The sequence below is a fragment of the Orcinus orca genome, chromosome 2, assembly GCF_937001465.1.
Source record: "Orcinus orca chromosome 2, mOrcOrc1.1, whole genome shotgun sequence".
NCBI lineage: Eukaryota > Metazoa > Chordata > Mammalia > Artiodactyla > Delphinidae > Orcinus > Orcinus orca.
Window position 1 is genome coordinate 15,906,498 of NC_064560.1, and position 12,635 is coordinate 15,919,132.

Below are 12,635 nucleotides of genomic sequence, written 5' to 3' on the forward strand. Positions count from 1 at the left end.
TACCTATCTACCTTAATTCCTTTTATGCAGTACATTATGCCTGGCTTTCACACACACAAAAATTACAGGGCATACTAAAAGGCAAAAAAATATATAGTTTGAAGAGAAAGAAGAGACATCAGAACCAGAACCAGAACCAGACCCAGACCTGGCAAGGATGCTGGAATTATCAGACTGGGATAAATAAGTTAAGAGTTCCAGTGGAAAAAGTAGAAAACATGCAAAAAAGATAATGTAGGCAGAGAGTTGGAAATTCTAGGGAAGAATCAAAAAATGCTAGGGGTAAAAAACAGTATAACAGAAATGAAAAATGCCTTCAAAGGGCTCATTAGCAGACTTGACTCAGCTGAGGAATGAATCTCTGAGCTTAAGGATATGTCAATAGAAACTTCCAAAACTGAAAAGCAAACAGGAAAAAATAATAATAACAGTGAAGAAAGGAGTGATTCTATCTAAGAACTCTGGGAAAACTACAAAAGGTGCAACATACGCGTAATGGAAATATGAGAAGAAGAAAGACAGAAAGGAAGAGAATCAATATTTGAAGTAACAGTGACTGAGAATTTTCATCCAAATTAATGTCAGACAAACCAGAGATCCTGGAAGCTCAGGAAACACCAAGCAGGATAAATATCCAAGAAACTACACCTAAGCACATTACTATATTCAAAACTGCAATCAAAGACAAGCGGAAACCTTGAAATATTCCAGGAAGAAAAAAATCTTACCTATAGAGGAACACAGATAAGAATTGGATCAGACTTCTCTTGCGAACCACGTAAGCAAGAAGAGAGTGGAGTAAAATATTTAAAATATTAGAAGAAGAAAAAAACTCAACCTAGCATTCTATGTCCAGCAAAAATTATCCTTCAAAAATGAAATACAAATAAAGACTTTCTCAGACAAATAAAAATTGAGGGATTTTGTGGCCAGTAGACTTGCAAGTAATGCTAAAAGGCATTCTTCAGTGAGAAGGAAAATGATACAGGTCAGAAACTCAGATCTACATAAAGAAAGGAATAGTATCAGAGAAGGAATAAATGAAAGTAAAATGAAACATTTTATTTTCAACTTGCTTAGTTAATGAAAAAAATAAGTTTGTTCAAAACAGTAATAGTCCTAATGTATTTGATAATGAAATGAAATGAAATGAATGACAGCAATAATACGAGGGAAAGGAGGGAAGACTTAGGAGTATTTATTATAATGGGCTTGCACTACCCATGAGGAAGTACAGAGTTATTTGAACGTAGACTTGGATTAGTCGTAAATGTATTTCACAAACTCTAGAGAAACCACTAAAAAAAGTTAAAAAGGAAGCATAATCCATATGATTTTTTATTTGCTACCTTCATCATCACTGCTTTGATGCTGCTGAGGTGGAGATTCTAACACAGAAATTTCTCTTGCTTTTGTGCGCATCCAGGAAGTTTGCCCAGCAGATGTTTCTGACACCCAGTCACACATGTCAAAATCAAATCCACAGGCCTGACACACTAAAGAGAGGAGAAAAAGATGTCAGTGGACTATCACAGTCTACTAGAGTGGCTGCTTAACAATGGGTATAGTTGCAATCAAGGCTTAAACACACACACACACACACACACACACACAAATTCATATCTGGAAATTCTGATTCAGTAAGTCTTAGAGTGCCCTCTACTTTTTAAAAGTTCTTCATTTGATCCAGATGGGCATCCTCCGAATGAGAACCACTGCTGCCAAAAAAAAAAAAAAAATGAAGAGATTTCTTTTTCTTGTACCACTGCTTCCACTGTGGTTTTTTAAATGGCATAATATCTGACCTTACCTACTTTATGGAATTCAGTTAACTGAAATAATTTACTATTCACAATCACGTTGAAATTTTAAAGAAACATTGTATATAATTCCAAGATCTTTAATGTAATTGTTTTACAAAACAACATTATCTTAAATTGACATATTTACTGTCTTTTACTTTTTGAATAAACAACAGACTTGCAATAACACTTCAGCTAAAACCCCAATGATACTCCTGCTAAAACTAAGACATAGACGGCAACAGAGTTTGTCAAGTGAGTATCCCTACTAGTGGTCTGATATTCCTGTTAGACTTCTGAGACTCATGGACAGCCTACACACTGACAAGGCAGGCAGACATCTCATCTTAACACTTACACCTCAATCCTTCATCTGTAGAATCAAATCTGCAGAGACTTGCATCTGGATGGCATTGTTCCATCTTAGTATTCGATGTTTCTTGACATGGTAAAATTTCATCTGTAAGATTGGCAAGAAGTGAGATGCAGGTGTCGCTAGAAAGGATCATGTATTTCTTAAAATGTTAATATTTGTTCTACAGAGCATGCTCAACCCAACTCCTCTCTATGGCAGCATCATGCCTTAGGGAGACTCATTACACAGACAAAGAGAGATCGATTCAGAGAGAGGAGAGAGAGAGAAAAAAACAGCCATGCCAGTGCTTCTGGATTTTAATCAGATCTCTGTAAAACTCTTAGAGGAAAACATAGGCGGAACACTCTGACATAAATCGCAGCAATATATTTTTGGATCCATCTCTTAAAGGAAATAAAAGCAAAAATAAACAAATGGGATCTAATTAAACTTAAAAGTTTTTGCAAAGCAAAGGAAACGGACAAAATGAAAAGAAAACCTACTGAATGGGAAAAAATATTTGCAAATGATGACTGATAAAGGGTTAATATCCAAAATATATAAAAAGCTCATACAACTCAACATCAAAAAAACAAACAACCTGATTAAAAAATGGACAGAAGAACCGGATAGACATTTTTTTTAAAGAAGAAATGCAGATGGCCAACAGGCACATGAAAAAATGCTCAATATCACTAATTATCAGGGAAATGCAAATCAAAACTGCAATGAGACATCATCTTATACAGTCAGAATGGCTATCATCAGAAAGAACACAAATACCAAATGTTGGCGAGGATGTGGAGAAAAGGGAACCCTCTTGCAGTGTTGGTGGGAATGTAAATGGGTACAGCCACTATGGAGAACAGTATGGAGGTTTCTCACCTTCCTAAATATCTGAGCTTTGAATCTTTTGACATCTTGTTACAGTCATCTACAGACACTGGAGCCCTACCCCTCAATCCCTGATTACTTTACCCGTTGGCTCAATGTCACTCTTTGTCACTTCAATGTTCACATTCATCTTGCCCTTCAATTTCTCTATTTTTCTTACTGATGCTCATGAAGGAGAACTGCTGATGTAAAGCCACTTCTGCCAGCACTCGGCTGAATATGATCGTAACTAATGGTGATAACACTTCCTCTATCTTAATTATGAGGGGCCCACTCCCCAACCATCACCCCTATCTTTCCACTCACTCCCTCTAGTATCTCTACTGTAAAAAAATTTTTGACAGCATCAGGACCTACAAAGCTAATGGTCCTCCAGTTTTGCAATTCCTTTCATCCTCTCTCATGTCCTCATTTCTTTTCTTACTGGTGTTAGAAAATAGTCATCTGCTGGCTCTCCTCATGCTTCCACAAACTCAGGACAAAAACTCTGACAAGTACAATCCTTCATGTAGTGTAAGTGCCTGACAATTAGCTTTCTTGATTGTAATGTAAGTGCCTGACATCAACCTTTTGATTGCTGAGGCATCCATTTCAAAGACATCCATCTCTAATAAACACATTGCCCCCTACACACTGGATAAAGAGCCAGTGCGTCCCACCCATGAAGTTCCCCTTTTCAAAAGCCCTTGGTGACCTAGATAACTGAGCACTCGAGTGACCCAGCTTTTCCCTTACTGCACTTTAATTCCCACTTGTATGTTTTAAATTCAACCATAAAAAGTAAAACCGGGAAACCCTAGGCACCCCACCCTCGACCCCAACAAAGGCAGAACCCTAGGTTTACTCTCTCTCCCCACAACCTCGCTGTATGGCCCCTGGATGTGCTGGGTACCCTCCAGAACCTGTAAGAAGCAAACCTTGTTTTTCCAAAGTTCCCTGATGGTTGTTGCAGGGGTGTGTCTCGTAATCATAAGAACCGCAAGGGCTGGACTAGCCACAACATCACAACACTAGCTCTGGTCTGGGAAATGTCCGTGGGGACTCACGACATGTAATCTGGGCCCAGGTGAGCGCCTGAGATTCCTGGCAGATAGCATCACTGTGAATAGGCTGAGACCCACGCGACGCGCTCCACCTGCATCCGTGCAGATGAACGGGAGTGATGGGTCAACACCAAGCTGACTGAAACGACTTCATATCCCTGACTACTCACTTCATTGCACTGGGGCCATCCCGCTACATCTTCCTAATTCTTTCCTTTTCTTCCATTTCTAGACAACTGTTCAAAACCCTCTACCCACTCCTTAAATCTCCAACTCCTCCTCCCCCTGAGCTAATCATCTTGCTTTATGTTTCATTGGGAAAAAGAGAAACCAGAAGAAAACCTCACAAGCCCCACCACCTGCACCGCCACCCACATGCCTTTCCTCTTCTTAACTCTGATCAACCAGTCCTTCTCCTCTCTAGGTCCACTCCTTTCATTTACCCCGGAAATGCATCTCCTCTCCCCTATTCTGCAATCATTCCAGCAATTTCCTCCCCTCTTTTACATCCCACATGCTTTCTTTCCCTTCAGTATACAAGAGGCCACAATTTCACCCATCTTAAGAAAATTAAACCTCCAACTCCCTCCAACTAACTTCTCCAAGTTCTGCCTATTCTCACTGATTCCAACACCACTTCTTCTCCCCCCATTCTCTCTTGCATCTGTTTCAATGAGGGTTTTTTTTTCAATTTTTTAAAAATGAAGTTAAAATTCATATAACCTAAAATTCACCACTTTAACCATTTAAAAGTACACAATTTGGTGGCTTTTATACATTCTCAGTGTCATGCAATTATCACCGTTATCTAATTCCAAAACACTTCCATCACTCCAAAATAAAACCCTGTACCCGTGAGCAATCACTCCCATTCTCTCCCCCTCCTCAGCCTCTGGCAACCTCTGATCTGCTTTCTGATGACTCTGCCTATTCCGCACATTTTATAAAATGGATTCACACATTATATAGCTTCTTGTGTTTCACTTTTTTTTGCGGTATGCAGGCCTCTCACTGTTGTGGCCTCTCCCGCTGCGGAGCACAGGCTCCGGATGCGCAGGCTCAGCGGCCATGGCTCACGGGCCCAGCTGCTCTGCGGCATGTGGGATCTTCCCGGACCGGGGCACGAACCCGTGTCCCCTGCATCGGCAGGTGGACTCTCAACCACTGCGCCACCAGGGAAGCCCTTGTGTTTGACTTTTTACTTCTCAGATGTTGTCAAGGTTTATTCATGTTGGTGTAACATATATCAAAACTCTATTCTTTTTTTTTTTTTTTAACCCTTAACCACTGCACTAAAACTACATATATCAAAGTTGACCTCTCCATTGTTAACCTACAATATTTAATTTTTCCTTCCCAACATACCTGACATATCAGTAATATTGATATAGTTGATCACTCCCTTTTACTTGAAATGTTTTCTTCACCGGATCCTGGTACATAATTTTCTCCTGGTTTTCGTCTTGAATGACTAGCGTTTATTCTCGTCTCCTTGGCCGGTTTTCCCTCATCTCGTCGATGTTACACAAGGTGACATTAGCCTTGGATCTCGTCTCTTCTCACAATCTTGTTAATATCACCTAGTCTCATGCCTTTAAAACATTTCCAATGCCAATAACTCATAAAACTATAACTTAGGTCCAGACCTTTGACTGGACTCTGACATAGCCTGTTCCCGACTTGGCCACTTCACCTGGATAACCAACATGCATCTCAAAAGAAATATGTCTGGAACTAGGCATATTTTCTGATTTTCTCGGCCCAAACTTTCTCCTCCCACATTTTTCTCATCTCAGTCCATGACAACTCCATCCTTCTAGTTCAGGTAAAAAGAGTAGAGTCATGTATGATACGTCTCTTACTTTCATCAGACATGCCACCCATCAGCAAATCTTTGCTTGATCTATAAAACACATCCGGAATCTCACTACATCGAGGTACTCACTACTGCTACCAATTCTCAGTTAAGGGAACATCATTCTTTCTGGATTATAGATAAAACTTCTTATTTTGCCTCCTTGTCACTGCCCTTGCCCCACTATTATCTTTCAATATCCTCAAACTAAAACAAAATTAAACTACACATCTGGGAAATCCACATTTATTCGGTAATGAAATATCACACGTTTAAATAAAACTTTGAGATAACCAAGTATTTTGTTTGATCTGAATGAAAATATAACTTACTAAAATTTGTGTCATACAGCTAAAACAGTACTTAGAAGGAAATTAGTAATTATAAAAGTTTCCTTTAGGAATGAAAAATGATTGACCTCAACTCCTATAATTTAACTATCCATTTACAGAAAGAAGGACAAGAAGAACATATTAAAGCTAAATCAAGCAGCAAGTCAGATCATGTCTCCTCTGCTCAAAATCATCACACGGGCTTCTATCCTACACGAAATGCATGCAGAAGTCCTTTCCATGAGCCTCCTCTTACAAACCAGGCTTACTCTTGCTTCAGAACCTTCGCCTTGACATGTGGCTTCCTTCCAATATACACATGGCTTGATCTCTCAACTTTTTTTTTTTTTTTTTTGCTCAGAAAATATGTTCTTCACGTGACCATGCCTGACCACTCTATTTAAAACTTATCTCCCCCTTGCCTGTGGCACCCTTATCTCAGTTTTCTGGTTTATTGTACCCATAGCACATAACACCACTTGACATAAAGTACATTTTTCTATTTACTTGCTTAGCTTCTTTCTCTTTATGACTAAAATATAAATTCCATAAACTCAGGGATTACCATTTGTTTTTTCACTGCCTCTCCCTCATGTCTAGAAAAATTCTTGACATAACACAGATGTTCAATATATACTTGTTGAATGAATGAATGAATAAGTGACCTAAGACCAATTCAATGAAATCTTTTACAACAGCACAGACTCTATATAAATTGTTCACATCTGTATTGGAAATAAAATTGAAGCGATTGGTTGTGAAAATGATTTACGAATAACATCCATAATCTGGTTTCTCATAATGGAAGCTAACAAATGATGAATATGCAAAGCTTCTTGAACATAAGATCCACTGAAAATAAAACTGCATATGCAATTAAGGGAGTGTGGGCAATAAATGAAACTAAGATTGCACAATAACAATTACCATGAAACAATTAAAACTGTAATTTTTGTAGATTTGTATAATAGCTACAAATCTTCAGCCCCTGGAGCTGCATAATTAAATGTTTGCCATTGTTCAATTAAATGTTGTATATTATCTTTAATTTTTCACTATTTATACAATAACCGCAAAAGTACTGTAAATAAAAATAGCAAAATAGTCAATTATAAACTGCATGGAATTTAAAATTCAGCTTGTATCAGTTGCTATTAAATATCTTCCACCAATATCAACCACTTCTACTACCTTTAGTCCCCCAAATTGGAATTTGCAAGCACAAAAACAATGATATGATGGGGGTTAATAAGTTGTCAATCAACTAATCTCCTGGACAGCTTTTTATTTTAGTGCATTCTATTTCAGAGCTCAAAGCTATTTAAAGATGTCATTTAGCTATTTAAATAGCTCAAAGCTATTTAATATATTCATATTCATTTTCTCTCCCTCCCCACACCCTCTCTTTTTCATTTTTATATTGCACCACAATCCAGCAGTAGAAAATTACGTTTGGCATTTTAAAATTCTCCATCAATGATGTACAATCGGCAGGATGAAGCTTTGCCAACAATTTCAAAGTCTCTATACCAATGAAGACACATGTGTAGAGCCTGCCATCCTTCAAATCTTATCTTGTACAAACAGGTTATGTGAAATTGGCCACATAACTCAGATGGAAGAGAATGAAGTCCAAGCCTCAAGGCCATTGCAGCAAAAGTTATAACTGACATCCACTTTTGACTCCAGGGGCTTTTGACAATTTCTTTATCAGTTTTCTTAAAACATCAATGAATTTCAGTGAATAGTCATTAGATCTTAAAAGGTAGCTAGAAGTTAATAAGATAAAAAAGGTAACTAGTTAAATAATGCTTATTTAACTGGATAATATATAAGCATTATTCAGGTTCTCATTAAGGAATAATTTGTGTATTTGGAATGTTTTAAAATGAGACTAAGGCAAAGTCCTGGCAAACCAACCTAAAAATATTCACAGAATATTCATGATATTTGATTATGAGCCCTAACATGCAATCTTTATAAAAATATACAGTAATTTGCTCAAGAAGCAATGTTATTTAAGAATCAGTGATTAAGCACATTCTTATTTAGTCACAGTCACAAACCTGGGTCTTTTTAGACTTTGATAAAGTCTGAACAGGTCTTCCTTTCAATAAATGTACAGTGAATACTCATATCTTGGGAAGGGCAGTAATTAGAAAGATACTGTTTGAAAGTGTGGGAATACTCTGAAAGATTTCTTTAATATTATAAAAAGAATTTAGTTTTATTTTTCATCTTGAAAATATTCAGAAACCACGAAAATACCTATATCTAGCGCTTTTATAAAGAGAGCTGTATTTCTATAGAAAAGAGTAAGTAGAGAGAATCAGTTATGTTTCTTCCCTAAAGATAATACTACACTTAATAATCTATATGGTGGATTACTCATCATCAGAACTTTTCCAATTGTAAAGAGCTACTATTTCTTTTTTAAAAATTATATACAGTAAAATTATACTTTTGGGTATTTATTTCCAGGAGATTTGACAAACATAGAGCCATGATCTGCAAATCCATCAATATTTCATTTATTCAGTCAGGGTTGTCCCTAGTTGTTTAGTACCTTGCTCTTATGGGCTGAACTGTACCCGCCACTCCCAATTCATATGTTGAAGTCCAAACCCTCAGCACCTCAGAATGTGACCATATTTGGAGGTATACAGAGGTAATTAAGGTAAAATGAGGTCATATTGGTGGGTTCTAATCCAATATGATCGGTGTCCTTATAAGAAGAGGCATTTAGGACATCGACACACACAGAGAGAAGACTGTGAAGATCCAGAGAGAAGACAGTCATCCCCAGGCAAGGAAAGAAGACTCCAAAGAAAGCAAACTTGGTGACACCTTGATCTTGGACTTGCAGCCTCCAGAATCATGAGAAAATGAATTTCTGTTGCTTAAGCCACCCAGTCTGTGGTATGTTTTTATGGTGGTCTTAGAAAACATGCACTGACCCTGGGGTGATTAGGGCAGGTACATAGTGACCCAGAGTGTGAAAGCCTAAAGTGGCTGGGGTGGGTGCTCTGGATTGGTCGGTTTGCATTTGAAACATACACTGTAAGGTGAGCTGTTTTACCGTCTCTAGGAATTGGCTCACCCTGGAAGAGACAGTCCCTCCAGGGTCAGCAAGACCCCAGACATCAAAGCATAAGAACACAGAAAATAAAAACACAGTAATAGAATTGCTCCCTACTCTCAAAACAAAAAAAAAAATTAGAACAAATTTTTGAAAGCACACTGGTTTGAAGAAATAAGAAAATAAAGAAGTCTTGTCAGAAAACCTATGTATCTTAGAACCATTTTTATAACCACAATAACCCCCAAAAGACATATTACAGCATTCACTTCCAAGCAGTATTCATTTCCAAGTACTATATTTCGGCTATAAAATGACAAAAACACTATGTTTCTACTAAAATATGGCAAATGCTTGGCCCAGATTAATTCATCCTAGATAAAAAATCACATTATATAGTTTGAAGACATATCTTTATTTTTGATACTAAAACAAAAACCTAAAAATAATATAATATTTCTTAGCATAAGCGTAAGTACTGCTTTAAACATATTCCCATGATATTTTATTTAAACCTGATTTTTATAGAATGGTGCTGTAGCTTAAAAGAAAGAAGAAGAATTCACACAAAATCCCAAATACTTGATGTTTAGATAATTGCACATATTCTTTATTCAATCAATTATTTATTAAGTACTTGCTCTGCACTCGGGATCCACAAATGAGTAAGACACTACTAACTTTGCCCTCAAGAAACTCAGCATTTAGTTGTAGAGATAAATTAATACACTCTGTGTGTGTGTGTGTGTGTGTGTGTGTGTGTGTGTGTGTGTGTGTGTTTGTACAGGGAGTGGGAGTGGGGGGGGATTTTCTGTAAGAGAAGGCTTCTCAGAAAAGAGACATTGACTCAGTCTGGAAGGATATCTAGTAGCAGAACAGGCCAAAAATTTTTTTCATGAAATAAGAAGAGGGAGCAAGGTTTGAAAAGATACCCAAGAATGAGATAACACTGTGTTGCTGGATTCACAGGTAGTTCTTTTTGGCCAGAATATGGGAATTCTTGGGGAAATTAAGAAGGAAGAAGTTGGGCTGGTGCCTAAGAGCAGGATCCTGGTGAGCTTATGTCATGACAAAAAAATTTCAATTCCATTCTGAAGGCAATGAGACTTACTGATGGATTTAAACAAAATAGAGCTTGGTCACATTTGGATGTTAGAAAGTACAATCTGGTGGATAGCAGGGAGTAGTGAACAGGGGAGTGAAATAGACTGAAACCGGAATTTTTAACAATCCAAGAGAAAAAAAATGGGGCAAACAAAATCAGAGTTGGATAAATAATAATGAATAAATAAGTGGAGACAATTTGAGAAATATAAGGACATTCCCTCAATAACGTTTTTAACCAAATTAATGTGGAGGTGAGAAAAGGAAAGAAGGATTTAAGGACAACTCCTTGGCTCCTGAGTGAGACCAAACAGATGTCAACAACTAAAACAGGGAACGCAGGAGAAGGAACAGAATTTGAAAGAAGATTGGAATTTAATTCTAAACATACTGATGTTGAATTTCTGTAGCAAATATATTTGCACCCTCGACTTATAAACCTGTTCCCCTTGCCTGCCTTTATTACAGAGGCCAAATCTAAACCTTCAGTTTTCTTAGTCTCCCTAGCAACTAAGGTTGTCTGCCTGAACATCACCTAGCCGATGAATGACATGTCCGAAACTACGTCACTTCCCGTTCCTTCCTTCTTCCTGCCCTGAATGTGAGAGGTTATTCTATGAGCATAAGATGACAAGCATGAGGGAAATACAAAGGAAGTCTGTTAGTCCTTGAATTTAGCAGTATCAGAGTTGAAGAACCTATGCCATGACTGTCTATATCCTCTATTAAGTCATCTAAGCAATCTTTTCTGCTTTCTTGCTTCCAAATGCATACCCAACCCTATTGTCCATTGGAGTAGGATTTTCTGATGGAAATGTCCAGAAGATGTTAGGTTGTATCTGCCTGCTTCCCCTACCTTGACTGTCACCACCAGGACCGCATGGGACTGAAACCACAGACTCTAGTCATCCAGAACCCTGCTCCAGGGCAGTCACGGCCAAGTGCACTAATCAACACGAGACTAGGTCTTGTGGATCCCAAAAGGTTAGTTCTGTTCTTAAACCTAGGATTGCCTGACTTCACAAAAATTTCCTGAGAACATTACTTTAAATGTAGGCTCCATCCTCAGTGATTCCCATCTATCAGGTCTGGAGTGAATCCCAGAATCTATCGCTCTTCTATGTGATTCTGATGGTTAACTAGGTGCAGTCTATCATGATAGTGCCTGAACTTGACTGCAGAGTCTCATTTGAAAGTTTAATGCTACGTAACTTTACCACCTCTCACATTCTCACCTCTCTATTCTACAAAATAGAAGTCCATCCAAGTGCCAGTCCTATCCCATAATGCTTTATCCTTTCTCTCCATTATTAATCCTCACGCTGCTGTGTTTTCCTCCTTCTATTTGAAAAACAAAAAACAAAACCCCTGCACTCTCACCTTCAAAGAGTCAAAGAACACTCTGTGACCTTACCTGAGTCCTGGCTTTCCCCAAAAAGAGACCACTTCCTTTGTAGCTTTCCCAAGGGGAGACCTTCTTTTCCAACGCCCCATAAAACAAAAGGCCTAAAATTAAAATTGTCATCCTTCTAAATCCCCAATGTTGCTTCTATACAATGATTCATTCTTCCATGTTGTAAAAACATCTTGGCCCATGACATCCAACTTATAGCCCTGTGTCATCCATGCAGGAGATCTGATGTCCATATTCACTAAAGACTTCAGTCTTGGATTTCAAAGTCGTCTTCTCTAGGCCCTTTCCTTGTAACCTTGTATAACTTCAATATCCATGTAAAAGGCCTGCCCAATAATTTAGCTTTAAAGTTCATGTCTCATCTTCAGTAAACTTTATTTCTACACCAACTCAAAACAATACGGTGATAACACTATCTAGAACTATTCTTAGAAATTGTAGACTCCAATATTTTTCTATGTGACCACAACTTTTCCTTGAATGTCCAACTTTCTGATGCTCTCACTCCCACTACTATTGCTTTTTTAAAAAAAATTCTATAGTGATTTTAAGGAGTTCTTTTAAGTGCTTACTAAAAATCTGGCATTCGTCTTCTGAGTAATTATTATAGCCCATCTACACCAGCCTCTGTCCCAGTGTATGGATCATGGGTAATTAGGGAAATGGCTTTGGTTCCCAGAGCCAAAGATGAAGAGTAAGTTCATGTCTGAAATGATAGCAGAGTCCTATTACAAGCGATCTCAAGTCCCAAGCACAG

The 12,635-nt window shown here is 37.9% G+C and overlaps 1 protein-coding gene across 1 annotated transcript in view; it reads right to left on the reverse strand.

The window, feature by feature from the left end:
• Nucleotides 1-12,635, reverse strand: part of MALRD1 (MAM and LDL receptor class A domain containing 1) — a 589,021-nt gene that overhangs the window by 529,036 nt on the left and 47,350 nt on the right. Inside the window, exon 6 of the mRNA XM_049705518.1 lies at nt 1,350-1,496. Coding sequence (XP_049561475.1) covers nt 1,350-1,496 — 147 coding nt within the window. The remainder of the gene's footprint in view (nt 1-1,349; nt 1,497-12,635) is intronic.